This window comes from Leucoraja erinacea, chromosome 9 (assembly GCF_028641065.1).
Source record: "Leucoraja erinacea ecotype New England chromosome 9, Leri_hhj_1, whole genome shotgun sequence".
Lineage (NCBI taxonomy): Eukaryota > Metazoa > Chordata > Chondrichthyes > Rajiformes > Rajidae > Leucoraja > Leucoraja erinaceus.
The window spans coordinates 66,548,346-66,567,399 of record NC_073385.1 but is presented as its reverse complement, the minus strand read 5'-3'; the positions used below and the strand labels follow the sequence as shown (position 1 = coordinate 66,567,399).

The window sequence follows — 19,054 nt, the reverse complement described above, 5'->3', positions numbered from 1 at the left end:
CTAAGAAAATATGTTGAGGAACCTAAAATGCTTAAACACTTCTATACATTTTGGTCCAAATTAAGAAACCGTTGGATTTTGTTTTAATGGAAGGAAGTAAGACTATTCTAAAACAAATAAGTTTTTGGGAAGTCTTTATAAGTTAATACACTCTGACTTGCAGCTAATGTACTCAATGATTCCCATTAAAGTTGGTGGAATGATGTCCCTGTGGACCTCCTTAGACACAGCAAGTTTGCAATTAAGATGTTGGGAACTCAGCTGGAGTGCCCACTCCATGAGGAGTCCGGGCCCACAGTGCAGTTTACTGACTACAAAGTACTCTATGTTCACATACACATGCAAAAACAACAGAGGAATAACAGCAGAACCCAAGAGTTGTATTGTATTTATTGTGCCAAATCCAGCAACAGATTTTGCTTCAACAGAGCTTGATCTGCTTCCATTTGGAGTATGATTATTTTTGACATTCCATGACCTCACAGTTCCTGACATTAAATTCAATCTGCCTCTTAATGGCTCACTTCCCCATGCTGTCAATACTTTTGCTGTTTCTTTTGTAAAGTATTAATCATATCCTATTTTTACACATATGGACATTTCTACTCCTCACCCAGTAGGCTTGTGTCTCAATTAGTTGATGTCAATAGTGAGCATAAATGACTGACCCTTTTTGAGAACCCATTTTTGGGCCTGGCTGCCTATGACTTCCCTAATCCTCTTATTCTACTCATTTTTTATTACTGATTGTTGCTTCCTTGTCTAATATACATTCACGTTTTCTTTAGTACCTGGCATGAACCTTTTCTTGAGTTCTCTTACACTTTGATAACTACATTTTCTCTATCCATTTGCCTCTTCTCTAATGACAGAATTCTCTTTGATTTGTTGAAATAATTTATCTGGAGGCTTCGGAGAGGGTAGAGAAGAAGGTTACTAGGAATGCAACTTGCTCTCCAGAGATGCTGCCTGATCCGCTGAGTTACTCTAGCACTTTGGGTCCTTTTATGTATCAACCAGCATCTGCAGTTCTTTGTTTCTACATTTTCACTAGAATACTGCCTGGATTAGAGGGTATTAGCTATCAGGAGAGGTTGGACAAACTTGGATAGTTTTCTCTGGAACGTGGAGATTGAGAGGAGACCTGTTAAAAGAAGATAAAATGATGAGAGGCATAGACAGATGGAATCTTTTTCCCCCAGGGGGAATTGTCAAATACTACAGCACATCATTTTAAGATAACGGGCAAATTTGAAAGGAGATGTGTGGGGCATTTTTTTTTTCTTACACAGGGAGTAATGGGGGCTAGGAATGCACGGCTGGGTATGATGGTGGAGGTAGATAGGATAGTGGCATTTAAGAGGCTTTGGATAGACACATGGGTATGTAGGGAATGAAGGTATATGGATCTCCTGCAGGTGGGGGAGATTACTTCATCTTGCCATCATGTTCAGCACAGACTTTGTGGGCCAAAGCGCCTGTTCCTGGGCTGTATTATTCTACGTTCTCTTTTCTCTGTTGAATGTTTGAGTTCTCTGTTGAATGTTTGTTTTTGGCTCTAAACCTGCATATTTTTGGCTGTCACTTTGAATATTTTAATTCTGCAAGGAATACAACGCTGGACTGGCGCTCTTGGTTTTCCCTTCTGTTAAGATGTTTTTGTGATCACTGAGTGATGGAATGTGCATTTCTGTTGGATTGTGAAATACTGCTGGCTATCTATCCATGGTTTCCTCTGGTGTCCTGGTGATTGTAGAGGGAATTAAGGGAAGATGGAAATTGCTTCTCTTTCTCCAAGTCATGGAAGAGGTTGTTACAATCAATTTAAATGTATATGCCATGTACTGGTGGGTTGATGTGACTGCATGCTTCACTTTTATAAAGCCTAACATGCAGTATCAGAGGCATTTAAAAGAAGTGTTGTTATAATCAACATTATTTTCCCCTGGAGGTTCCAAGAGTGAAACAAGTGTGTGGCCACGTTTGTGTTTTTTGGCAGTGTGAGTGGCAACGTCTGCCCCATCAAGGGACGCCAACAGGCCCCTTGTCATGAGGCAACAAGCTCTCCTAAGAAAAGGCACAGTTACGGAGAGGTCTTAGCTATGCTGCTGGTGAACTCTTGACAAAATGTTCATACAGCATTAGTATATCTAAAGTTAACTCTCGGATTTGTTGCCAGGAAAAGTGACATTCGTTTAAAAATGAGGGGTGTAGGAATTTCTTCTTGCAGAACGTGGTGAATCTCTGGAATTCCCCACCCTGGAGGGTTGTGGAGACTGGATCACTGGAGATATTTAGCTAAATGTTTCAAAGATTGAGGAACTGGTACAGTTAAGATGAGGAACCCTGGAGCAACTCAGCCATGATATTCAATGGGCAAAGAGGTTATGTGACCTACTCCTTCTCTTTTCCCTTGTTCTGGTGAGATATTCACTCTTAAACCTATTCTCTATCGGCCTTCCCTGAGTTTCTTGGCTTTTCACCACCCAGTGACTTCAGTGTAATTTTCTACACATGTCTCGTTGTTCTCTCCCGTTCTGAGAGCCCTCTGATTTCAGCATCTTCTGCATTGTGAGAACACTGGGATTGTAACTCCGTTGAGAAGCTTTATCAGTGGCATCAGACATCTATTTAACTGCTAACCATGAAACCCGATCATGAACCATGAAAGCACCAACCAAGTGTAATGTCTGGCCTGTACCTGGGGCAAATGATGCCTAAATTGACTCACCAAAATGTTTTTTTCTTTCTATAATGCTTCTATAGCCAGCTTTTCATTAGTGTATGTACAACTGTTCGGTGAATTAGTCATTGCTTATCAAATTATAATTTGTGAAGTGGCTAAAACAAATAGACTAACTGAAAATTGTTTATGTGCCTCAAAGTCATAGCACTTAAATATTATCTTTGCAATATGAATACATGCTGACAATTAGTGCTTAAAGTGGTATTTGCCACAGTGTGATGTTTCAACACTAATTCTCAGTTAAAATCAAAGGGTGGGAGGAATAACATGACAGGATCAGTTAGATAGCTGACAAATCGACAGCATTAGTTAGTTGGCTGCTGTTCATATTTAAATCCATATGCTTATGAACAACTATGTTTGCAGTCGTTGTCCAAATGGTGGGTGTGGATGAACTGTTCTCCTTTGTTGTGTGTTAACAAACCCTCATTTAAGACGTGTTATTCATTCCTACGCTTGTGCATAAATCCATCACATTGGCGGATTGAAATCTTGCCACGCTAACCTAATGATATTTATAAATCTGTATGGCTCGAGCCTGATTGTCCCCTGGCCTTCCCTCATGGTTTTGTGAAGGTCATACCTAGATTATCTGTTCAGTTTGGGATCAAACAAATTGAACACCTCAGATTTGTTCTTCATTGGGGAGTAGATCTACTGGCTCTGAGGAATATTCAGATTGATTTATTTTGGCTTAGAGTTATCTGCACTCTAAGGTCAAGCATCAAGGTTGGCATGGACACCATGGGCCAAAAGGACTGTTGCTTCTAAGATTCTTCAAATCATGAGGCTTCATTGCTTCCAGATCTTGACCTTGTGTTTTATTGTCACAGTCGGAGGACGAGTCGATGTAGATGTTTCTGATTTTACAAGGTTTCTTTTTTGAAATGAAGGATTTTTCTATTTCCCAGCCTTCCTACAAGCTCTTTCCAATCAATGCATGTTATTCAGGCCTCATGTGGCATGGAGTACTACCTCCAATATGTTACTTTCTTCCACTTAACATTTGTGTGGAAATATAATATGGTTCGCAGAGAGTAGAGTTTCACCAAGTGTCCGACTTGTTGACTACCCACAACAGTGAGTGATCATTAATTTGTTGAGTGGGGATGAGGAAGATAAGGGCAGAAACTTTGGTTCTCTCCTCGTACTAATGGTTTTTAGGGCCATTGGGAGAGGTTTTAATATTTTAAATGGTTATCTTTTACTTGTTGGATAAGATATTTATAATTGATTTACTAATTTAAGCTATTTGTAATTTTGCTTCATGTTGCAGGTCCAGAGACAGGTGCATCCAACTCTGTCAGCTAAAGAAGATGCCCTCTATTACATCGAAGAGTTGATACTTCAGTTATTAAACATGCTGTGTGTTGCACAGCCACGGACTGTTCAAGATGTTGGGGTAAGCGTGACCATGTCCTATTCTTTCACAGAACAAAACCAAATTGCAAGATTGTTTGTGTTCAGCGCCACTTTCATTTGGCGTGCATTGAGGATAAATTAGTTTAATACGTGAATTAAATAACGGGAAAACTGGTTTATGACAAATGAGTAATCGGATATGTTGTACAGAAAGTCTGGAATTTCATGGAGGGCTAAAAAGAGGCCAATAATTTTCTAATTTGTGGCAAGACCAAAATGGCCATGTTTAATCCTGGATCTGTAACAATATGATTGCCACTGTAAAATGGAGTCCTCTCCTTAAACCCCCGTCTCATGGTACGAGTTGACCCACGAGTGACCCCGAGTTTAAAACAAATTTAACTCGTGGTAATCACGTACAATTAACCTAGCGGAAACGTCGGAACTCGTGGACGCAACTTAGCGACTCGTGGCGCTAACGGCAGGTACCCGTGAAACTTGATAACTCTTGAAAAATTTCAAACATGTTTAAAGTTTTCCATGAGTCAAACTTGAAACATTTAAACTCGTTGTAAGAACTTGGTGGCCCGTGAGTTAAACTTAGTGAGTCTACCGTGTTAACTCGTGGGACAATAAAAGTGAGTTATTTGTTATCAAGATCAAATTGATGTCTGGAAGTCTTCATTTTAATATCACTGCAAAGTCTCATGACTTGAATTTAATATTCCTTTCATCATACAACACAAAATTGAGGAAGTGGCACAATATATTCAAATCTTGATTCTCACAATCATTTGTGAGAGTTAAGGACTCAGGTGCCTCGTATGCTGTGCTTTTTAAATGTTAAAAATTGTCCCCTCTCAGTAGATCAGAAAATAAGACAAACAGCACGGTGAATGTGAAACAAAGTCTTTATTCATCTTGTTCAATATAAAAAACGCTTTTTTTGCACATATTGAGAAAAGGAGCACCACAGCACACAACAGTGGTCTGAAAAAGGGCTTCTCAAACATGCAAATCAACAAATGAAGCACAAATAAGTATTTCCAATATATACTCTCCTCATTCAGCTGAGAAATGGAGCACAAGCCTAAATTCAGGCAATAAAAGAGACAATGCAAAGCACTCAATGGCTAGTTTTGACATCTACCATCAGATAAGCCGATGCATGATAACCACTTTTTCAAGAAAAGACAGACGCAATGAAATTACTTACACTAAAATGAAAAAATAAAAAAGTCATTTTTACCATGTGATGATTTTGCAACACGTCATCGGTAGACGTTGGCTCAAGAGTAACTCGGGAGAGGAATTTGGGAACTTGGATCGGAGGGGAGGCTGGCTGGACTATGGTGCCTTCCTCACCTTGGTGCCACTGTGTTGTGTTGTGTCGTGGACTTTCTGTGTTTGTGCTTTTCTTTTATTTAATTCAATTCAATTCAATTTTTAATATGTTTTATTATCTATTATTTATTTATTTTTTATGATACTGCCTGTAAGAAAAATTCATTTCGTTGTCTCTAATTGAGACAATGACAATAAATTTGAATACAATACAATACAACTACTCGGGCGACGAACTTGGAACATCGCAGAAATGACAAGCAAACTTAGTCATACCCGTGGGAACTCGGTTAAACTCTTGATCATAAACTTGGAATCTCGTACACAACCACGAGTCTTTCACTCGGGGTCACTCGTGGGTCAACTCGCACCGTGAGACAGGGCTTTTAGTGTTATGGTGGCTGTGACTGATTTTGTAATTCCCTCCTCGTTTATAGAAACTTATTTATCATTAAAAAGTTATATTATCCAAGGAAATTTTAATCAGCCTACGAAGTAAATGACAAAAAAAAGCACTTCCAAATCTTGAATTTTGCATTTACTTGGTTGGTGGAGGTGGACATATTTTGTAAATTCTGTTTATTGGAGAACTTTTGACCAAGTAAGAATTTTGGTTCAAGTCACTCTTCTGATCATTTTCCGTCGGTCTTAAAACAACCTTGAAATATTTGACCACAGAATTAATTATTTTATTTGTAAATAGTACCTGAATCGTTAGCATAATGACTAGGCCAGTTTTGTGTCAGTGGTTGATCTGAATCAATGGAAAGGCAGCTTGTTAGTGGGGAGCCATCTGCTTTGAAAATCAGTTGTGGAAATCATTTTTCAATGTGATGCAATTAAAAGTCATTTTCTTCCTAGAGTTCGACACAATAATGTCCACATCTGGATCTTTTTGCATCATTCTGATTACTCAGCTGTGGTTACAAGGCATGAGATGCACTTGCCGGTTTTGCGATTTTTCTATCAGTTGCACATGGATTGTTGCTATTCCCCTCACACTGGTCCTTCTGGATCATCGCATGAGAACTTGATGCGTAGACTCACTTGAGTCTTGAGGCGCAGATGGAATAACGTGGTCCTCACAGTGCCACGCCCAGCGTGGACATTTTCTGGCCAAGTGAATTAGTCAGCTTCGTATTTGGTCTTTCCAGGCTGTCCTGTATCCCAACCCCATGTGTGGAGAACTATACCGGCAAGTAGCAGCCATCAAAGTCTTGTCATGAGGTAGAGAGATGTCAGTCCCTACTATAGGCACCAAATACTGGGGTAACTCCACGGGACAGGCAGCAGCTCTGAATAGAAAGAATGGCTGATGTTTCGGGCCGAGACACTTCAGCAGACTGAGAGAGTGTCCGCTGTGACAGAATTTACAGGCAGTCTTGCTTTGATGAGTTACGCAGACATTTCACTGGAATTTCATTTGTTACTTTAAACTGTTGTACTGAAGGTCAACATTCATTGCCATCCATTTAACATTAGAATTCATTTGTCCTCTTGAGAACTGACTCTGAAATGAATCTCAGTTGAGTGTTCCAGCTGTGGATGGAGTATGTGGATGGAGAATTCCAATTTTTTTCAATTGGAAAATCTTGGGATTTGCTGCATTAATCTTGGGGTTTACTGCATTAATCTTAGGATTTACGACTTTAATCTTGGGATTTATGGCATTAAAAGTGTTATTTAAATTTTGATGGTGGATGATACAACCTGTGATATTTAATCTGGCATTCTTCAAGTTATCTATTCAAGATGTATAAAAAATGTATTGTTATCATTCCCTCAGGAGCGTGTCCAGAAGACTTTCCCACATCCAATCGACAAGTGGGCTATTGCTGATGCACAGTCCGCTATTGAAAAACGTAGACGGAGAAATCCTCTTCTTTTACCAGTGGACAAAATACATCCTTTATTGAAGGTACATGTTCGTTTTGATGTAATTAGAATGAAATAAGCCATACAATTTGAATTACTCTCAAATTCTTTAGCTATCAAATAATTGTGGCTAGGAATATTTTTGGGTCAAAGTACGTATTCATTTTTGTTCAACACTAATTAATTTTACAATCTGAAATTTTTTAGCTGCCTAGAAGGCAAATGATTACAAATGGATAGAATTTAATTATGACCATAATCTTCCATGGCAACACAATTCCCTTGATGTTTGGCATCACCATGGTGGTCCGAAGGGCCTGTTTCTGAGCTACTTGGTTCCATGACTATGATAATGTGGCATGATACTGTAGGCTGAGTCTGCAAGCATTACCTGGTCCTCCTGCCTGTAGGTTTACTTGAAGTGTTTTGTGTTCTTTACATTCTGTGCTATCAGGGTGATAGCAGCGGTATAAATAGAAATTAGAATAACAAATAGAACGTATAAATAGATACATAGTGGCTATCTTAGAATTTAACCCTGACCTGTAATGGCATGCACTAATGCATTGCTGACAAGCAAAATGTTGAGCCTTTAATGCAATATACAGTTGTGTATATAATGTACAATATGCATGGCATCCCACCTGAATAAGAGGCAAAATAAGTTTGTTTGAGGAGACGGCAGGATTCTCTGAGCTCCGTAATGGTGGGCAGTGGACTGGGAATCTGTTGCTTGTTTATCATTTTATTTTCGGATTTACTGCGAAGATCTTTTCCGTGGCTGCGTGCAAGTAATCGGTGTTATTATTTGTCGTTCTTTGCACATTAATTGTATTGCACCCTAGCAAGGGAATAGTTTACCTGACATTGGTTGTGGAGACTCTGGTTTCCTCTGTCATCCTGTGGTCACATTTCATAGATTCATACAGGTCATACAGCATGGAAACAGGCGCTTTGGTTAAACTCGTCCATGCCGACCCCGCCTGGCATGGGCAGCTGCTGAAAACTAAGGGGGACCCGGTGGGGAGGACAAAGAAGGGATGAGTTTTGTTTTGTGACTTTGTCGGCGCCTTTGTGACGACTCTTTAATGTACTTTGTATGCAAGAACAAAGAATTTCGCTGCACTTGGCTCGGTACAAGTGGCAATAAAGTATCACCATCAGTAGGTAAGCACAAAATGCTGGAGTAACTCAGCGGGACAGGCAGCATCTGTGGAAAGAATAGGTGACCTTTCATGTCTTCAGAAAATATCATGATCATCTCCATCATCACCTACCCAGCCTAGTGGCTATAATGCGTGCCGTAGCCGGGGCACAATGCAGCCCAGTGACAGGTGGTGAGTGGGGGTGCCGATCGGAAACCGGCTGCTCAGTCAGTGGTGAAAGTGAGTGGATGCTGCAAATACTCTTCCAGTCAAGCAGCAGCAGTGCAGAGAAACACGGTTAAAGTGTTGTGTCCAAGATCTGGGGCAAGGGTGGTTTACTGTTTACAACACAGAGCTGGTGGTGCAAGTGAGGTACAAGACACGAGTGTTTGACGACACTAGGCCTGTACTCGCTGGAGTTTAGAAGAATGAGGATGGGGCCTCATTTAAACATACTGAGCAGTAAAAGACCTGGATCGAATAAACATAGAAAATAGGTGCAGGAGGAGGCCATTTGGCCCTTCGAGCCAGCACCGCCATTCATTGTGATCATGGCTGATCGTCCCCAATCAATAACCTGTGCCTGCCTTCTCCCCATATCCCTTGATTCCACCAACCCCATGAGCTATATCTAACTCTCTCTTAAATCCATCCAGTGATTTGGCCTCCACTGCTCTCTGTGGCAGGGAATTCCACAAATTCACAACTCTCTGGGTGAAAACGTTTTTTCTCACCTCAGTCTTAAATTACCTCCCCTTTATTCTAAGACTGTGGCCCCTGGTTCTGGACTGGCCCAACATTGGGAACATTTTCCTGCATCTAGCTTGTCCAGTCCTTTTATAATTTTATATGCGGAGAGGATGTTTCCGCTAGTGGGAAAGTCTAGGACTAGAGGTCACAACCTCAGAATTAAAGGACGTTCCTTTAGGAAGGAGACGAGGAGGGAGGGTGGTGAATCTGTGGAATTCATTGCCACAGAAGGCAGTGCAGGTCAAATCACTGATATCTTTAAGGCCGAGATAGATAGATTCTTGATTAGTACGGGTGTCAGAGGTTATGGGGAGAAGGCAGGAGAATGGGGTTAGGAGGGAGAGGTGGATCAGCCATGATTGAATGGTGGAGTAGACTTAATGGGCCGAATGGCCTAATTCTGCTCCGATCACTTATGACTTTATGACACAAACCACATGGAGATAGGCCAAGACAGATCAGGAGAGCAGGAACGAGAGTGCAGTCTATAGTGAGGAATTCAGAAGAAACTGGGTGAGCATAGCATAGCAATGGGAAATGATGAGACAGCAGCTACCCTGTAGCTGGAAAATTCATTCCCAAGGGTCGCCGTTGACATGAACCATTAACACTTTCTATCTTGACAGGTATTGTTTGATATATCAATGTTACCTACAGTTTCTATTTTCACGCTTAAAATCTCTACCGCATTTTGTTTTTGTTTACAGGATGTGTTGGGCTATAAGGCAGATTATCAGATTTCCCTCTACATAGTGGCTGTGCTGGAGTACATTTCTGCTGACATTCTAAAACTTGCTGGAAACTATGTTGGAAATATTCGACATTATGAAATTTCGCAGCAAGATATTAAAGTGTCAATGTGTGCCGATAAGGTGAGCATTGATTCACTGAGCACGTTAAAGCTATAAAGCATTTTAATAATTTAGTAGCATTGACGATAAACGGCATATATTGTTTTATCTATATTCAAGTTGATTTATTGTCATATGCACATGTACGGTGAAATACAGTTGCAATGAAAAGCTTACCTGCTCAGAGAGACACAAAAACAAATTAGATATAACCCTCACACAAAATTTCTGAAAGAAATGGGCGGCACAGTGGGGCAGCGGTAAGGCGGCTCACAGTGCCGCACACCCGGTTTGATCCCGACTACAGGTGCTGTCTGTACGGAGTTTGTACGTTCTCCCCGTGACCACCTGGGTTTTCTCCGAGATCTTCGGTTTCCTCCCACACTCCAAAGACGTACAGGTTTGTAGGTTAATTGGCTTGGTATAAATGTAAATTGTCCCTAGTGTGTGTTGCACTTCTGGAGCTGCACGTCACAAAATGGAACTACGCCGTGTCGCAGAGACACAGCTACAGCACCGTAAGGAGAGAGAGAAAGGGGCTCGACGACTACCAACCACCGCCAGTCTCCACTGCCCACGTTGCACCAAGGTGTGTGGATCGCGGATCGGCGGACATCTGCAGACCCACAAGTAGACGGCCCTATTGGGAGGAGAGGACAGTCATACTCGTTTCGAGTGACCGCCGATGATGATGGTGTTAATGTGCAGGAATCGCTGGTCACTGCTGACTCGGTGGGCCGAAGTGCCTGCTTCTGCGCTGGAAAGGTACCCTAGCAGGGATGACGGTGGAACAGCAATGGCAGGTATTTCTGGGACTAATTCAGAAGATGCAGGATCATTTCATTCTTAAGAGGAAGATAGATTCTAAGGGGGGTAAGAGGCTGTGGCTGACAAGGGAAGTCAAGGACAGTATAAAAATAAAATAAAAGACGTATAACATAGCAAAGATGAGCGGGAAGCCAAAGGATTGAGAAACTTTTAAAGAGCATCAGAAGGTAACTAAAAAGGCAATACAGAGAGAAAAGTTGAGAAAAGTTGAAGTATGAAGGTAAAACTTAGGTATGTGAAGAAAAAATATAAAGGACAGTAAAACAAAAAAGCTTCCTTAGGTATGTGAAGAAAAAATATGCAAAGTGATGGAGTAATTCAGCAGGTCAGGCAGTCATGTCAAGATCATCTCTTATCTACCTGCACATAATCCATTTCCATCCATTCCCTGCTTAGTCCATGTGCCTGCCCAAGAGCCCCTTAAATGCCACTATCGTATCTGCTTCAACCACCAACCAAGTTGCGTGGAATGCGCTGCCAAAGTTGGTGGTTAAAATTATAGAAATGATGATATTCATCTTTGCAACATTTTTGCATTCCACGCAACTTGGTTGCAAAAAGTTGCCCCACATTCTCCTTTAAACCTTGCCCCTCTCACCTTAGAGCTACTCTAGTATTTGATTTTTCCATCCCAGGAAAAAGGTTCCGACAGTCTTACCCTATTTATGCCTCTCATAATTTTAATATAGTGTCTATGCCTCTCATAATTTTAATATAGTGTCTATGCCTCTCATAATTTTATATACTATCTATGCCTCATCATTTTATATTTAATTTCTAAACTTATCCAGATTAACTTGGCATTCTCAGTGCAAGCAAGATTAATGTTGACTGTATTTGACACTACAACTCTAAAGATTTCTGAACTAATGTTTATAGGTTATGTTTAGTAGAATCACAATTATATTTGCTCCCATTCTGTCTTTTGGTGGAGAGGCTGCCTTTGTGTAGTTTTTTTAACATGCCTGTAATTCTCTCGTTATTTAAGAATTTTAGTGATTGGTGTAGAGATAATTTAGATTAAATTATTTTGGTAGAATTTTATATTTTGGTAAAAAAAAAAATAAAATAATTGTAAATTAATAAAAAATGTTTTTATTACAGTAAATATACCGCTCAGTTTGACGATTTTCTTGATTTTCTTTTCAGGTCCTCATGGACATGTTTGACCAGGATGATATTGGTCTGTGTTCATTGGGAGATGATGGGTCAAATGTGACCAACGAACAGAATTACTATGACTTGGTGAAAGCTGAAATTGCAGAGGAGAGGCAGTATCTTCGTGAATTGAACCTGATTATAAAGGTCTTCAGAGAGCCTTTTGCATCCAACAGCAAGCTGTTTACTGCTCGTGTAAGTTGTTAATTTGTTGATAGAGTGATAGAGCTCTGAGCCTTTCCTATCCAAGCTGATCACTAGTTCTATCCTGCACACTAGGGACAATTTACAGAAGCCAATTAATCTTCAAACCTGCACGTCTGGAATAAGGGAGGAAGCTGGAGGACCTAGAGAAAACCTACGCTGTCACAGGGAGAACATGGAAACTCTGTGGAGACAGCATCCATAGTCAGGATCAAAACCGGATGTCTGTCACTGTAAGGCAGTAGCTCGAGACTTACACCTCTCTAGTTTGGTTACCTCCAGTAGATTTCCTCAAAGCTTTCCATGTTTCTTCTCCCAATTAAAGCCTGTATTCTTTGTATTGCAATTTGTATTAACACAGCAGTGTATAGGGTTGAGATTAATTCTCTACCTTCCTATGCTTCATCTTGAAGACCAATATATTCAACAGATTTTCCCCATGCCTTTTTGAAGACATGTATGTATCTGAAGGTCTGCTCTTGTTTTATTTTGCCAGTCAGTGGTCGACTGTATTCTTTCTCCTTTAATGTTTCAATCACATTTTCTGCATTAATTTTACCAATTGTGTTATCAAGTAGTGTTTGAAAATCCATGTCCAAAACTCTCGTTATTTCATTTGCTTGACATAATCTCTAATATTATGAAGCAGTTTCAAAAGAAATGTGTTTTTTTTTTTTTTTGCCTTTTATTCTCGCTGTAGCATCCATAGACTCATACATTGCGGCATTGAATGCTATGTCAATAGATACTTAGATTATCCCTTCTTCCTTCCTGAACAGAGATGTTAACATTTATATTGCCTTAGTTATTCGACAATAATCTTGGATGTATTATGATCATCATCTTTGCTATTCCCTCTTACATAGAAACATAGAAATATAGGTGCAAGAGTAGGCCATTCGGCACTTCGAGCCTGCACCGCCATTCAATATGATCATGGCTGATTATCCAACTCAGTATCCCGTACCTGCCTTCTCTCCATACCCCCTGATCCCTTTAGCCACAAGGGCCACATCTAACTCCCTCTTAAATGTAGCCAATGAACTGGCCTCAACTACCTTCTGTGGCAGAGAGTTCCAGAGATTCACCACTCTCTGTGTGAAAAATGTTTTTCTCATCTCGGTCCTAAAGGATTTCCCCTCTATTCTTAAGCTGTGACCCCTTGTCCTGGACTTCCCCAACATCGGGAACGATCTTCCTGCATCTAGCCTGTCCAACCCCTTAAGAATTTTGTAAGTTTCTATAAGATCCCCCCTCAATCTCCTAAATTCTAGCGAGTATAAGCCAAGTCTATCCAGTCATTCCTCGTATGAAAGTCCTGACATCCCAGGAATCAGTCTGGTGAACCTTCTCTGCACTCCCTCTATGGCAATAATGTCCTTCCTCAGATTTGGAGACCAAAACTGTACGCAATACTCCAGGTGTGGTCTCACCAGGACCCTGTACAACTGCAGTAGAACCTCCCTGCTCCTATACTCAAATCAAGTTCAAGTGAGTTTATTGTCATGTGTCCCTGTATAGGACAATGAAATTCTTGCTTTGCTTAAGAATCCTTTTGCTATGAATGCCCACATACCATTCGCTTTCTTCACTGCCTGCTGCACCTGCATGCCTACTTTCAATGACTGGTGTACCATGACACCCAGGTCTCGTTGCAACTCCTCTTTTCCTAATCGGCCACCATTCAGATAATAGTCTACTTTCCTGTTTTTGCCACCAAAATGGATAACCTCACATTTATCCACATTATACTGCATCTGGCATGCATTAGCCCACTCACCCAACCTATCCAAGTCACCTTGCAGCCTCCTAGCATCCTCCTCACAGCTAACACTGCCCCCCCCCCAGCTTAGTGTCGTCCGCAAACTTGGAGACGTTGCATTCAATTCCCTCAACCAAATCATTAAGATCTTCTTTAGCATTCTAGGATATAAGCTATCAGGGTCTCATCTTTTTTTCCCACTGGAATCACACCAACGTGTCCTAATAGTTCCTTGTCTGCAGCAATTCCTCAACACATCTGCCTGGCATAAACTTTCAGCTACTGTTTCCTCTGCCTTCTGGATTTGTTTAAAGCATTGCTCCAAATCATCATCCTTATTTATATTTATTTCATTTTGCCCAGTTGATTTGATGGCTGTGGTCCAACTTTACACCGTTTCCTGTGGTTTTGTCCACTTGGCTTCTTCCAGCCCCTCCACCGCAGCCGCCTCCTACTCCTCCCGTTGCTCTGTCCACTCCGCCACTTCCACCTCCTCCTCCGTCGCTACGTCCACTCCGCCTCTCCCACTGCCGCCACCTCCTCCTGCTCCCCTCGAGTCACCGTCACACTCCACCTGGGAAGCGGGGACCAAACAAAGCAGCGGCCGACAGGAAAGGAGCTAGGAGAGGGGAAGGAGCCCCACAGTGACCAAGCATGTCCTGTCATTGGTAGCGGCCGAGGAAAGAGCTAACGGCCAGAGCTACAATGTGAACCGCAACAGCAAAGACGTACAGGTTTGTAGGTTAATTGGCTTTGGTAAAAATTGTTAAATTGTCTCTAGTGTGTTGGATAGTGCCAGCGTAGGGGGATTGCTGATCGGTGTGGACTCGGTGAGCTGAAGGGCCTGTGTCCACACTGCATATCCAAAGTCTAAACTCTAAAGTCTAAGCAGTCATGTCAACTGGTGCAGTCCAGCGCAATCAGTGCCTAGTTTTAAGGTGAAACGAGACAAAGTGCTGGAGTAACTCCGCAGACTGAATCAGTCTGAAGATGGGTCCCGACGTCCAGGGGCGGAAATCGCGATCAAAACATGGGGGAGACACAATTCCTTGGTGGGCCCCGCGCATGCGCACACACATGCGAGGCTTTGGAGGCTTCAGCCGTGGGCCCTGTGGACGATAATATCGGGAGCTGACCTGTTTAAGAAGGAACTGCAGATGCTGGAAAAATCAAAGGTAGACAAAAATGCTGGAGAAACTCAGCGGGTGAGACAGCATCTATGGAGCAAAGGAATAGGTGACGTTTCCGGTCGAGACCCTTCTTCAGACCCTTCCTCAGACCAGATCTGAGGAAGGGTGTTGACCCGAAACGTCACCTATTCCTTCGCTCCATAGATGCTGCCTCACCCGCTGAGTTTCTCCAGCACTTTTGTCTACCTTCGGGAGCTGACCTGGTTGGTGACCGACTCCGAACTCCAGCAACAGCACCTTTGTCCTCCCCGAATCGTGGGGCGTGAATCGGCCCGATTGTGGGGCCTTGCATCGCCCAGCGCGGCTTAAAATTGCCCGGTGGGGTCTTCAACATCGGGAACCTCGATCGCCTCAATGCAGCAGTTTGATTTTAAGTCGAGCCGGGCATTGAAAAGCCCCGCGAACGAGCAGATTCAGCCCTTAGAAAGCGTCTGATACCACTTGAATCTTTCACATGCTACAATGTGATAAATAACACTTAAACAAATAAAACTGGAGCAAATAAAGGCAAACAGAAGAACTAACCTTGGAGGGGAGAGAGAGAGGGAGAGAGATGGGTAAAACATACTAAATAACGTGAGTGACCTGAATGTGGGACTTCCCTGCAAGCCAGCCAGGAATGACCTGACCTGTTTAAATCCGATACTCGTTTAAATCTTTCCTATCCACCAATACATCCAATTAGATCAAATGGTAATTGTACCCGCATCGGACAGCTTTAAGAAATTCTCCGTGAATACCTTCAGTAATACTTGAAGGTCAAAACACAATTGGTGACACATCGTGTTAATACAATGTTAATAGAGACATTTAACAAGCGCTTAAAAGTGACACCCCCACTGTCTCGCGGAAAACTGAAATTTTAATAGATTTTTATAAATGTTAATAAACGGGGGGGGGGGGGATTGTCCCCCACCTCTCAAAACATTGGGGGGGGGGGGGGGGAAACGTGTCGTCGTCCCCACCCCCCGGGATTTCCATCCATGCTGACGTCACCTACTCCTGTTTTCCAGAGGTGCTGCCTGACCTGCTGAGTTCCTCCAGCACTTTGTCCTTTTATAACCATATAACAATTACAGCACGGAAACAGGCCATCTCGGCCCTTCTAGTCCGTGCCGAACACTTACTCTCACCTAGTCTCATCTACCTGCACACAGACCATTCCTTTCCCGTCCATATACCTATCCAATTTATTTTTAAATGATAAAATCGAACATCCCTCCACCACTTCCACTGGAAGCTCATTCCACACAGTTATCACTCTCTGAGTAAAGAAGTTCCCCATCATGCTACCCCTAAACTTTTGTCCCTTAATTCTCAAATCATGTCCTCTTGTTTGAATCTTCCCTACTCTCAATGAAAAAAGCTTATCCACATCAACTCTGTCTATCCCTCTCATCATTTTAAAGACCTCTATCAAGTCCCCTCTTAACCTTCTGTGCTCCAAAGAATAATGACCTATCTTGTTCAACCTTTCTCTGTAACTTAGGTGCTGATACCTAGGCAACATTCTAGTAAATCTCAGTACTCTCTCTATTTTGTTGACATCTTTCCCATAATTTGGCGACCAAAATTGTACACCATACTCCAGAATTGGCCTCACCAATGCCGTGTACAATTTTAACATTACATCCCAACTGCTATACTCAATGCTCTGATTTATAAAGGCCAGCACACCAAAAACTTTATTTACCACCTTATCTACATGAGATTCCACCTTCAGGGAACTATGCACAGTTATTCCTAGATCCCTCTGTTCAACTGCATTCCTCAATTCGCTACCATTTACCATGTACATCCTATTTTGATTTGTCCTGCCAAGATGTAGCACCTCACACTTATCAGCATTAAATTCCATCTGCCATCTTTCAGCCCACTTTTCCAAATGGCCTAAATCTCTCTGTAGACTTTGAAAATCTACTTCATTATCCACAACTTGGTATCATCTGCATACTTACTAATCCAATTTACCACACCATCATCCAGATCATTGATATATATGACAAGCAACAGTGGACCCAACACAGATCCCTGAGGCACCCCACTAGTCACCGGCCTCGTACCTGACAAACAGCCATCCACCATTACTCTCTGGTATCTCCCATTCAGCCACTGTTGAATCCATCTTGCTACTCCACTATTATTACCCAAAAATTGAACCTTCTTAACCAACCTTCCATGTGGAACCTTGTCAAAGGCCTTACTGAAGTCCATATAGACAACATCCACCGCTTTACCCTCATCAATTTCCCTAGTAACCTCTTCAAAAAAATCAAGAATATTAGTCAAACATGACCTTCAACCATTATGTATCAACCATTACCTGCTTCAACAACAATGATAATACCCTATTTGGTTATAGCAGACAATCGGCAACAATGGACACCATTCCCCACCCGTGGTCTGTTAGAATGAGGGTTCACCGTTCTGTCTATGTTGAGAATAACAAGAAACCTCAAAAATATTATTAAATATGAATATCTAATTAGGTGATTGGAGAAGTAATCATTTTGGACATTCTCAGTGATTATTTTGTTGTTAATGGAAACAAGAAATTGTCTTGTGAAGCCGGATATCTTGTACAAATCTAAATTAGGCAGCGGTTCTTGGTCACAAAGGTAGTGCTTCTCTCTTGCAAAAAGTTTCTCTGTTTGTTGGCTTATAGGTAATTAGGCTATAAATTATACAACAACATTATTTACACCCAGCTAAAACACTGGAGTAATCGGTGTTTGGATTTATCTGGATTTTGGTGAGTTAATCTATATGAGCGGCAGTAAAACTGCAATAAAGAAATCCCTGTATAAATCCTTGTATCCACATGATCAAATTATGGACCCAATCGTCTTCTCAAGGGAAATAAAACTGGTCATCATATTTAAATCTGTCAGATCTTGAATTAGTTCTGAAATAGAGCATGTCCCATACCCATAATTGTTGGAAAATATTCAAAAGTAACGGATCTCTCTCTCTCCCCTCCCCCCCCCCCCACCCACCCTCTCCCTCTGTCTCTTGCCCTTCTGTCTCTGCCTCTCTCCCTGTCTCTCCCCATTCTCTCTCTGCTGCCCTCACTCTCTCCCCCCCCCCCCCCCCCTTCTCTAGACACGCCTGCGGGTTGGGGCTATGCGTCAGTGGATAGGGCAGTTATGGGGTAAAAGGAGCAAATTAATAATATTAATATCATATCAAGGGGGGTAGTTAGTGTGTGTGTGGGGGTGGTTAGTGTGTGTGGGGGGTGGTTAGTGTGTGTGGGGGTGGTTAGTGGTGTGTGGGGGTGGTGTGTGTGACGCCGCATGCCCCCCCCCCCCCCCCCCCCGCAAACACGCGTTGGGGGAACTGATCCAACGGGTCTGCACTTGGTCTAGTCATATTTCAAACTGTCAGATCTTGAATTAGTTCTGCAATAGAGCATGTCCCATACCCATAATTGTTGGAAAATATTCAAAATTCCTGGGATGTCAGGACTGTCTTATGAAGAAAGACTGGATAGACTTGGTTTATACTCTCTAGAATTTAGGAGACTGAGAGGGGATCTTATAGAAACTTACAAAATTCTTAAGGGGTTGGACAGGCTAGATGCAGGAAGATTGTTCCCGATGTTGGGGAAGTCCAGGACAAGGGGTCACAGCTTAAGGATAAGGGGGAAATCCTTTAAAACCGAGATGAGAAGAACTTTTTTCACACAGAGAGTGGTGAATCTCTGGAACTCTCTGCCACAGAGGGTAGTCAAGGCCAGTTCATTGGCTATATTTAAGAGGGAGTTAGATGTGGCCCTTGTGGCTAAGGGGATCAGAGGGTATGGAGAGAAGGCAGGTACGGGATACTGAGTTGGATGATCA

The 19,054-nt window shown here is 42.0% G+C and overlaps 1 protein-coding gene across 2 annotated transcripts in view; it reads left to right on the top strand.

Annotated features, from left to right (window-relative positions):
- Positions 1-19,054, top strand: part of sos2 (son of sevenless homolog 2 (Drosophila)) — a 91,591-nt gene that overhangs the window by 26,981 nt on the left and 45,556 nt on the right. For both annotated transcript variants that reach the window (XM_055641098.1, XM_055641097.1), the window contains exons 2-5: positions 4,023-4,148; positions 7,239-7,370; positions 9,930-10,094; positions 12,051-12,254. In XM_055641098.1, coding sequence (XP_055497073.1) covers positions 4,023-4,148; positions 7,239-7,370; positions 9,930-10,094; positions 12,051-12,254 — 627 coding nt within the window. The remainder of the gene's footprint in view (positions 1-4,022; positions 4,149-7,238; positions 7,371-9,929; positions 10,095-12,050; positions 12,255-19,054) is intronic.